We start from the raw sequence: 10,920 nt of genomic DNA, 5'->3' as shown, positions 1-10,920 counted from the left end.
AGATCCTCACGTGGATTCCAGAAAGGCGTAAAAGTATATAAATCCAGATGGACACGGACAAAAGGACGCTCTTCTTTTTAATATCTTGTGGGAAACTATGGATAACATATTTCACACAGCTGTCCTTACAATAAAATAACCAACATTAAAGCAATCTCCAAAACGTGCGAGGCACAAAAGGGTGTACACGGCCACGTATATCAGCTTGCGCGCCCGAGAGCCAGCAACGAGGGGGCGGAGCAACCCCTTAGTCTCCACCATGATACGTCATCATTACAAACCACAGCGATCCATTCAACTAAATAAACATAGCAAGTACATGGTGGTGCAGTAGGTAACACTAGCACCTTCGCTCCTGAATTGTGGGTTCAAACCCATTTAGGTCTGCTGAGTTTGCACCGGTTTCCTCCCATAGTCCAAAAATGGGTTTCAGGTAAAATGGTGACCCAACGTTGTCTGTTGCGTGTTATATTGCTGTACTGTGCAGATGGGTGAAATCCTGTAGGAAGTCTAATGCAACGTATCCAACATTCTAAGTGACCTTGGGTGCAAGTGACAGCTAAATGCAAGCTAAGTTTCCTTCCTGCTAGTTAAGTGAAATAAGACAGTGGAGCTGAATCACAATACATTAGAAAAACTTTACTGACAGGTCCTTCATTAGTTCAACAGCTCTCACCAGGCATATCCAATTTTAATCATCGGGTTTTTGGCCTTTTTCTTTGGAATGTACTCCAGCTCTTCGGGTTGTGATTTAAAAGAGTCCTGTGATTTGGGTGACTCCTTTTTGGCACACATGAGCGGGGCCCCACGATGGCAGTGCAACAGTCGGCTGTGCGGAAGACGCAAGCAGGAGCCCATCCCGCAGGCGTCAAGGGCTACAAGGTGAAACCGACAAGATGTCAGACATACACCTTAAAAGCAAATGAAGTTCTTGTTCATTGATCTCAAGGGGTAAAGTTCTGCAGTGCAGAAAAAGATCCACAATGTTTACTTTAAATAGCATTTCAAAGAACCCTACTACTGATATGTTTACACACACACTTTCTGAACCGCTTGTCCCATACGGGGTCGCGGGGAACCAGAGCCTACCCGGCAACACAGGGCGTAGGGCCAGAGGGGGAGGGGGACACACCCAGGACGGAACGCCAGTTCGTCACAAGGCACCCCAAGCGGGACTCGAACCCCAGACCCACTGGAGAGCAGGACCCGGTCCAACCCACTGCGCCACCGTGTCCCCCTATATGTTTATTTAAAATTTATTTTTATACAGTGCTTTTCTCGGGGGGGGGGGGGGTGATGCAGCTCGCTGTACAAGATGACAATACAGTTGAGTGACAATACATGCACAGAGAGGGACAGCAGACTAAGTTACCTGGACAGGGAAGAGAGGAAACAAAAAAAACTCAAAGAAAGGAGGGAAAAATGATGTATCAAATGTTTCCCAAATCTTGTCCCAGCAAACATACTGTTTCCCCCCCTTCAGTTGGACAAAAGTGTTTACTGGGGGGTGTGTTGCTTTGTAATATTATATTGACTCACTGTGACACAGTAGCATGATTCAAAACCTCTCATGTGTGTGCTGTTCTTAGACCAGCTTGTTGAATTCTGGCCACATACGAAATTTTACTATGAACACCTATTCAGTAGTTCAACATATGTGACTTTTAAAATAAAAATAATATACACAAAATGCCAAACCAGTCGAAACGAAGAAGTTCTTTGTTTGTGTGGAAGAAGTACTACGCCCGGTGTACCTCAGACAGCCCCAGTGAGTTAAAGACCTGCAGTGCTAGTGCAACTCGAAGAGGAGTGCAAACCTCAAAAGAAATGTAATTTCACTTTCCAGAGTAATACTGTATAAAAAAATTTAAATAAATAAACTCTTACCTTTAACAGCCATCATCCCAACATACTTCACACAGGGCGCCGCCATACTGCGAGATGCTGTCGGAGCATGCGCACTCTTCACTAGCCAAGTCCGGAAGTTCTCGCATGCGCAGTGCACGGTACGGAACCCGGAAGTTTAATTAACCCGGATGTCCTCGCAATGAAAACCCACGTGTTAAGTTTTTGCTTGAAAAAAGTACTCGTTTTACGGGACAGCAAAAGAGAAATCTTGTTTTGAAATAAAACAGAATGAAAAACAAATGCTCACAGGAAAATATAAAAATTAAAGTCAGGTATTAACAGTGTGGTACAAGCCTATGCACACTATAGGAAAATATGTTTTTACATTTCTTAATTTAGCTTACACTTTTCTCCAAGGCAGCTTACAAGTTAATTTATGCAGCTGTTTTTTTTTACTGGTGCAATTTAGGATAAGTACCTTACTACAGTAGGAAGTGAGATTCAGACCTGCAACCTCTGAGTCCTAAGGTAGCAGCTGTAACCACTACGCCCCCTGGTGACCCTGTTAATGCACAGACAAGACCTTTACTGCCTTTTCCTTCCACCTCTCTATCAGATTGCCATGTCTTGACCCACCTCTCTTGAGATCTGAATCTCAAGATTCTCCAGTGGTAACTGCTGATGTACATTTGTAAAGAAACAGAACAGAAGTACTGGAACTGTATGTTGGTACATATTTATTTGTTACAAACATTTGTCACGAAACATTACACAAACCTGATTCGTTTATGTATACCGTACGAATGGTACAACAACACGCAGGACAAAACTAAAGATGCAGAAAAAAAAAAGAAAACAGCAAAATAAAAATTGAACAAGTACTTTTAGGCCAGTATATTAAAAACACTCTGAAAAAATGAAAAGCAATATTTACAGAATTTCTGACTTTCCTCTTAAAACTGCTCTATATCCAAGTGAACTAAAGCCCAACTGGAAAAAAACCAAATTAAAACCTTCAGGTGGTTTCAAACACCTTTACACAGTTTTTCTTGGCTGTTTGTTCAGCAGGAGGAACGTTCTGGTAAGCGGTGGAGACCATTAATCTTCCAGGGTGTAGTTGGGGTTCACGACCAGGACGACTTCTTCTGCTTGCAACTCTGGCTGGGGCTCTTCGGAGGAGTCCTTCAGTCCAGCCTGGGACAGTTCGATGAGGATGTGGTCCTGGAAGAAAAAGGCACAACGGCGGTTATTCCACGAAGGCGCAAGGTCCACCTGTCTAACCCGACCACCACGCCAGTTCAGAGCTGAGGGAAAAGCAGGTACATTAAAGAAGCCGCTCACTCACATAGTGCACCAGCCTGTGGATAACTTTTTCTATGATCATCTTCTTCTCGATGAGCTCCTCCTCGGAATCTATTTCCGATTCAATTTCCTTCAGGTACCAGTTTATCACCTCACTCTTCTTCAGAGCTTCTTCTTCATCGTCTGTAATTGAAAAGTGATGTGAATTCTGAGCAGCAACACTATCAGTGCCCTCGGACTAAGAGAGCAAAATCCGTATTCACTACGACAGCACGTAAAAATCGGGTTGAGTCTCATTTCCCTCCGTTCCTCAGAGCTGCTGAATCCTTCTCAACCTTTAAGCAGTGCAGCTGAAAGAGTAGTAGTTAGGGCTGCTGCCTTTGGACCCAGAAGTCACGGGTTTGAATCCCATCTTCTGCTGCAGTGCCCTTGATCAAGGTACTTACCTGAATTTGCTCTAGTAAAATTATGCAGCTGTATAAATGGGTAAATAATACTAAGTAGCTCAACACTGTAAGTTCCTTTGGAGAAAAGTGTCAGCTAAATGAGTAAATGTAAGGGATGTCAAAACATCTCCTCCAGACCCACTTCTCTCTTGATCCATATGCTCCATAAACTTGCCCCATCTTGAAAAAAGGAGCTTTCCACCCATTGTACACACAAAACTATTTAGACTAAGTGACAGTACTTGGAATCACATCTACATCTCACTGTCTTTTGATGAAAAGCACTTCTGTTTATTTTCAGTTTTATGTTGCTTCAGAAAAGAAGTAATCAATTATTCAGATGAAATTTGAATCTGAAAAGGAGGATGTGCAGGCACAAAGCCTGGCTCTTACCGCCCTCCGCTTTGCGCAGGTGCAGGACAATCAAGTTTGAGATGCGGCGGTACTCGGCAAAGGACAGTCTGAGGGAAGGCCTGGACAGCTCGCTGCGCTCCTCTGGTTCTGCGTCGCCGTTCATGCCGTCGGCGTGTCCATTCATGCCATTCGGCACATCGTGACCTGGAAAAAGTGGACTCTTAGAAACCTGTCCTCATATAGCAACTTCATTTATTTCAATAGAGGCTTCAAGTAGTAAATAGGGGCAGGGCAGCTGGTAGCGTAGTAGTTCAAGCTGCTGCCTTTGGAGGTTGCCGGTTCAAATCTCATCTACTGCTGTAGTACCCTTGAGCAAGGTACTTACCCTAAATTACTCCACTAAAATTACCCAGCTGTAAAAATGGGCAAATAATTGTAAATAACTTAACACTGTAAGCCTCTTTGGAGAAAAAGATCAGATAAATGAATACAAGTAAAGCAGAAGAAGCTCTTCTCCCAACTGCCTCATCCAGCAGTTCTGAAGTGAAGGACACATGCCAGTACCGTTCACACCACCAGCTTCCTCCTCATCCTCCTGCTGCTGCTCATCCTCCTGCTCCAGATTGATGTCTGGGGTTTCTACGCGGATGATGGACTTGTTCAACAACCTAAAAGCTTCCTTCACGTGCTTCGGCTGGACCTACGTGAGCGAGACAGAGAAGTTTTGGAGTTGCTTGCGGTTCTTCTCACTGGCATCCGAAAGCATGTCAAGTCCTTATATAGGACTGAGTCCTACTCAAAAGTCATGTCTTCCCTAGAGACACATTTCCATTTTACCAAAAAAAAAAAAAAAAAAAAAAAAAAAAAATCAACATTTGTCAGAAATACTCAATGGCGCCCCCTCTGGCTGGAGGCTGAGTCTCACCTCATCACAGCAGTGCATCCTGGCCATGGCCTCCGACAGGCGGATCATGCTCTCCAGCTGGCGCACCGTGATCCTCCAAGCTGACTTGCTGATGCCCGAGCTGTCCCTCTGCCGCAGGCGCTTGTACTGCTCCACGATGAAGTCCTCCGACTCCTTTGAAATCTGTCGGACAGAACGAGCGCTTTAGGAACGCATGATTGGGACGGTGAGGGAACAACGAGAGCGAACAGCCTCCTCCTCCTCCTCACCTTTGGCTTAAACTGCCTCGCGAAGAGGAGGTATCTGCGGATTTCTTCGAGAGTGTACAGTCTGTCGATGGACTCCTGAATCCTGGAATGGAGGTCGACAATACGCCGGGCGATGGCATAATCTGTGACCTGCAGACAAACATTTTACAAAAGGGTTACAATGCATGAAAGCAGAATCGCTGCTAATTTATGGCAATAAAATTATAACTATTTTAATTACATTTACTCGTTTGGCTGACGCTGTTCTCCAAAGTGATTTACTACGTTAAGCTACTTATGGCGATTTACCTATTTACACAGCTGGGTAATTTTTACTGGAGCAACTCAGGGTCAGCACCTTGCTCAGGATACTACAGCAGAAGATGAGATTCGAACCTATGACGTCTGCATGCAAAGGCAGCAGCTCTAACTAATATACTTCCAGCTGCTCCCAATAATTAACGAGAATTTATAATTCCCATACGTTTTTTTTTTTTTTTAAGTTAAGTCATGCAAATACATGGGTGTAACAATCTTTTGTCCACTGGCCATCTTCCATAACACAAATTAAGGCCAGGATAATATTTCTTTTTTCATTCCTGCAGGGAAATTCACAAGCAGCAGCTCAGCATGACAAAGTCCAGTTGTACCCAAAAAAAAAAACAAAACATTTATTTAACAAGACGGATTGTCCAGCAGTATGTTGCACATCTCACCTCATTGCATTCATCTACCAGGATGAAGAAGAGGTCAAATCTGGACATGATGGGTGCACTCAGGTTCACGTTCTGCTTCAGGGACTTGGCACGGTCGTATCGACCGCTGATGGGGTTGGCAGCAGCCAGGATGGAGGTGCGGGCGTTAAGAGTGGCCTGAGAGACAACACCGTAAGTCAATCGCGAAAGTGTGAGTTGCATAACGGCAATTTTCCATCTAAAGACACGCAGTTTATGTGTAACACACCTCAATCAACGAGCAGTTACACACACGGTGGGGATAATGGAGCCATGAGACCAATATCTGACCGCCCATGAGGTCCAAAGGAAGTTCAGGCTCAGTCCTGGGAGCTGCTCACCTTGACCCCTGCTTTGGTGATGGAGATGGTCTGCTGTTCCATGGCTTCATGAATGGCCACCTGGTCCTTCACCTCCATCTTGTCAAACTCGTCGATGCAGCAGACACCCTGCAGGTGGTGGTGGTGGTGGGGGGGGGGGAGTCACAATTACACATCTTCAAATTGTGGAATTTAATTTCAAATGAGACCCAAAGTCTCAGAGCGACTTACATTGTCGGCCAACATGAGGGCACCGGCTTCGATCACGAACTCATGGGACTCCTCGTCCCGGACCACTGCTGCGGTGAGACCGGCGGCGCTCGACGCCTTCCCGCTCGTGTAGACGGCGCGGGGACTGAACTCCTCGACGTGCCTGGAGGAAAACGGTGCGGGAGGTCTGAACACGCACCATCCATTCGGAGGAGAAACTGCATGCAGCGTTTAAAGGTCACACTAGGACGGGGGGTGGGAGGGGGTCTCACTTGAGGAACTGACTCTTGGCAGTGCTGGGGTCTCCTACGATGCACACGTTGATGTCCCCGCGGAGTGACGTCCCCTCCATGGTGGTCTTTGGGACCCCACCGAACAACATGAGGAGGATCCCCCTCTTGACCTCATCATTACCTGAAAGGGGCAGAACAAGAGAACAACTCAGTATTCAGGGAAATACATAACTATCATTTACATTTATTCACGTGTCACATGTGCTTCTGCAGCACAACAGTAAACAAAAGTGAATGAACAATGGATGAAAAGCTTTAGACACGCATAATGGATTACGCTATGTAACATATTTTATCATGTCGATTTTTTTTGCATTATCCATTCAGTTTTGTTAATCATACTTCTGGCATCAGTTTGTACTGTATGTCAGTTTTTAGAAAAATGTTCCATTTTCTTGCATTTGCAAATTTTGGCACCAGGTTCCAAGGACCAAATATTCCAGTACCTTTTAGGATTTGATGCTTTCTAGAATGTTCTGGTACCTTCTAGAATCTTACATTTATTCATTTAGCTGACGCTTTTTTCTAAAGTGACTCACAAAGCTAATCTATTTATAATTATACACCCATTTATAAAGCTGAGTAATTTTACTGGAGCAATTTTTAGGGTAAGTACCGTGCTCAAGAGCACTACGGGCGGAGGCGAGACTCAAACCTGCAACCTTTGGGTCCAAGGCAGCAGCTCGAATCACTACACTACTGGCTGTTCCCACAGCTGCCTGTTTGCTACGGTCTTCCAATGGCTGTTAAGTACCAAACTAAAACTGACACTAGAAGAACTAGTGGTATTTTTGTAATCAGTAAACTTTAATCATAACCAACACAAAAAAACTACATAACTAAGAACTTTGAAAAATTCTGATATCCTTAAGTTTCTGGTTCACATCCCTTAAGTAAGTGTCTATAGATGTGACATTCGAACATCAAATACATCGATAATCGTAGCAGATGGTGGAGGACTCTTATGGAGCCACCAGGAGAGAAATGGGTCTGAAAGAGATGGGTCCGAGACCCTTCTAGAATGATGAAAGGGATTCAGCAGCTCTGAGGGACAGAGGGAGCTCAGTGACCACTTTGCGTCAAAGTTAATAGCTTGTACACTTGGTTTTCAGACCCCTTTTTTGTCACCGCCAAGTCACCGGAGGTGGAGGAACACAGCGCTTTTGCTGGGGCGAAGGGATTGAATCAAGGTGCATTTACGACGACTAACCGTGAATTGTCGGGAAGAGGCTCATGCACAGGTTGTGGTACAGGTTCTTGTCCTGACTCATCTCAAACACCTTCTCCCACTCCTTCACCGACATCTGGTTCTTGATGCTCTCAGCAGTCTGCTCCTCGTCACGGATCTCCTTCCCACCGAACTGTGGTGCAGTGGGACATGTAAGAAAGCCAGCGGAGTGGGGTTCCAAAACCCACCTTGTCATGCCTAGATGGGTCGTGGGGCACCAGCCCAGTCGCTGCTCTCGTCTCTTACCCTGGGGTTGGTTGGGGCCACATGGCAGGCCAGGAAAGCCAGCTTGTAGGAGAGGTCTCGCACTCCCAGGGCCTTGAGCCCACGAATCCCCTCATTCTCGTAGCCCTGGGTGCCGGCCATGCGGGAGCTGGTCTCTGCGCGCATGCCTGAGGGGGTGAAGCGAGGACAGAGAGCCGTTTACTACGAGCTTCACACATACACATGAGGTGCTTCGCTCCATCAACAGCAAGGCAGAGATTTAACTGCTAAGAAATAATACATCATCGGAAAATAGTTGACAAGCAAAACCTGGGGTGGAGAGCTGTGCCACGTCGGGCACGACGATCAGCGACCCCACAAAGTCGCATTTGTCTCCCGCCTGGGCGGATTCCACCGCCTCGGCCCTCAGGATGACTTCCACGCTGCGGGGGATGGATCCTCGGGGCAGCTCCGCCTGCGTCTCCTGGATGCGCACCTGTCGCCGTTGGCAGAAACCAGAGTCAGCACCAGGAGGTGAGGAGCACTGATTGGGTTGGGAGGGGCGGGGCGGAGCGGGTCCGTCCAACGGCAGGGACCCACCTTCTGGAAGTCGATAAACTTGGACTTGCTGGTGTCGAGCAGGAAGCGACGCCGGTTATTGCACACGGGGTTGCGGCAGATGTTCGGCTGCGTGTACTTGAACTGCTGCTCCACATCCTTGACCACTGACTGGCAGTCGAGGCACAGGAAGGTGCCACTCACCAGCTCGGGGTGCACCGGGTGGGTGCGCACCACCTGGCCGCTGATGCGCACCAGAGTGCCGATCCGCAGGGTCGTCAGCTCCCGGATCCTGAGGGTTAACGGAAGTGCGGTCAGGTGACGTGATCGGCAGGTACCGCAGCGGTTACTATGGACCCAACTACAACCAGCTCCAGATTCCAGTACCAGGAGAGTAAGATGCTTCATCTGCTGTCTCAACAGTATAAAACGACCACATCGAACACACAATACCCTGTATTCATACAAACCACAACTTCTTCCCTACCCTACCTTCCAAATGGGGCCGCTCATACATTATTTATGGAAATTAAAGGACGCTGCGGTGCAACACTCCATTCGTTTTACCTGTGTCTTGACGGCACGTCCTGGATCGCCAAGTAAAACTCTTTGCTCACAGGAACGGTTCCGTGATCGTGGGCAAAGTTGCGCACGGCACGGCACAAATACGGGTACACCCTTAAAATTAAAGCAAATAAAAGTAAAGTCAACATACGCAACGAAAAATGTTTCTTGTTCAGGGACATTAGCTCTAGACTGTATATGTTGAAATACTGAATAAATGTCAGAAAGTGGAAAAAGCACCATATACATGTTATTGTACATTGAGTATTCATACAATAATTAAAATTTCCAAGTCAACTGTACAGACATTATTCAACACTGCAGCGATACAGTATGTCTACGAGTCCCTGGCCTCAGTGAGGCATCATGGGATTTAGCGGTTTAACAGACTAACAAGGTATTGAGCATCACACCTTCGAGTCTTTCATTGATCAAATCAATGTCTTGCCCCCCGCTGTACAATGCAGTACAGTGAGATACAGTGTGACACATTAAATAAGACACATTCCAAGGCTAACAGGAGTCACTCATGGTGGTTACTGCAGCTGCCTGCAACTTCCTGCAACTCCAAAGGGCATGGGTTCGAATCCAAGCTCCTTGATCAAGGTACATATGACAACTGAAGGAAGGATCATCGATCATCAGTCCAGGGCACCGCAGCCTAGCACAGGCACGCGCGCGCTAACCTGTAGAACTCCTCCTGCACGGTGGTGGCCAGCTCCTGGTTGTAGCCCTCGAGGTCGGTGAAGCTCACGAGCAGCGTGTTCCTCTCGGGCCGGATGAGCTCCACGGCTCCGGCCAAATACTTCACCTCGCCGTCGTCGTTGTGGAACCTTCGGGCAGCAAATAAGCGCTTATGACGATCGGTCAGCGAACACACGGCACGCCCGCCGCCGGTGAGATCAGCCACAGACTCGTACCCGTCCACATGGCAGGAAATGCAGGCGAACACAATGAAACGCACATCGTGACACAGGCGGTGAGAGACACCACTGGCACTGCGTGTCACGTTCAGCATACAAGGACACTGAAAACCTTAAAAAGATCGACTTTACACTGTTGAACGTCACAATCTCTCCATCGAAACACACAGACAACACAGCGATACTCACTCCTCCAAAAATTCCTGGAATAACTTCTGACACTTCTCCGCCAACTCATCTTTAATAATCTGTCCTGGATTATCAGATGTTGCTGCTGCTGCGAGATCCATGTGTTTTGCGAGTCAAAAATAAAGAATATTATAATAAAACAATAACACACTTCACCGGACGCGGAGCTCCTTTTTTCGCTCGGGTCTCTTAACTTTTCGCGCGAAACCCTGAGACCACGTGATAATTTTCGCGCCACCAGCAACCAATCCTTTCGCTCAATTTCTTCGCTAGAGGTTTGGTTACAACGTTTCGAAGACTTTTCCCAACTGCAACTACCAATCTGATGGCGGTATTTTCTCTAAGTGGGTGTGGTTACAAAATTTTGTCCAATCCGCAAATAAGAGGGAGGGTTAAACTGGAATATATTAAAAATGGACGCTTCGGGTCTGCGTGTGGCAAGTTGTCGCAAGTTATGGAACTATTGTCAGACATTTATACTGTATTAAATTCACACGAATTCAGTTACTTGCAGAAAGCAGTAAATTGGTAGATTCTAATGATAATAAAATGATTTGATCAAATTTTTATTTATCGCGAAGTGGAAAGAATAGAA

General features: G+C 46.5%; 1 protein-coding gene across 2 annotated transcripts; it reads right to left on the bottom strand.

Moving 5' to 3' along the window:
- Positions 1-2,589: 2,589 nt before the first annotated feature.
- Positions 2,590-10,815, bottom strand: mcm6 (minichromosome maintenance complex component 6). 2 transcript variants are annotated; one of them, XM_018743267.1, is made up of 17 exons: positions 10,326-10,815; positions 9,900-10,046; positions 9,217-9,327; positions 8,692-8,941; positions 8,422-8,587; positions 8,134-8,279; positions 7,870-8,020; positions 6,639-6,780; positions 6,388-6,529; positions 6,178-6,285; positions 5,819-5,974; positions 5,124-5,252; positions 4,876-5,037; positions 4,515-4,650; positions 3,990-4,154; positions 3,194-3,333; positions 2,590-3,069 (listed from the first exon to the last, which is right to left on the bottom strand). In XM_018743267.1, the coding sequence occupies exons 1-17, from the start codon at positions 10,424-10,426 to the stop codon at positions 2,947-2,949; spliced, it is 2,475 nt and encodes an 824-aa protein (XP_018598783.1). In that variant the 5' UTR covers positions 10,427-10,815; the 3' UTR covers positions 2,590-2,946. The 2 variants fall into 2 exon arrangements, with proteins under 2 accessions (XP_018598783.1, XP_018598782.1); XM_018743266.1 differs by lacking the exon at positions 10,326-10,815 and having other exon boundaries at positions 9,900-10,319.
- Positions 10,816-10,920: the final 105 nt, after the last annotated feature.

This window comes from Scleropages formosus, chromosome 14 (genome assembly GCF_900964775.1).
Source record: "Scleropages formosus chromosome 14, fSclFor1.1, whole genome shotgun sequence".
Taxonomy (NCBI): Eukaryota; Metazoa; Chordata; class Actinopteri; order Osteoglossiformes; family Osteoglossidae; genus Scleropages; species Scleropages formosus.
Note: the sequence above shows the minus strand (reverse complement) of the source record. Positions and strands in the feature narration are given on the sequence as shown.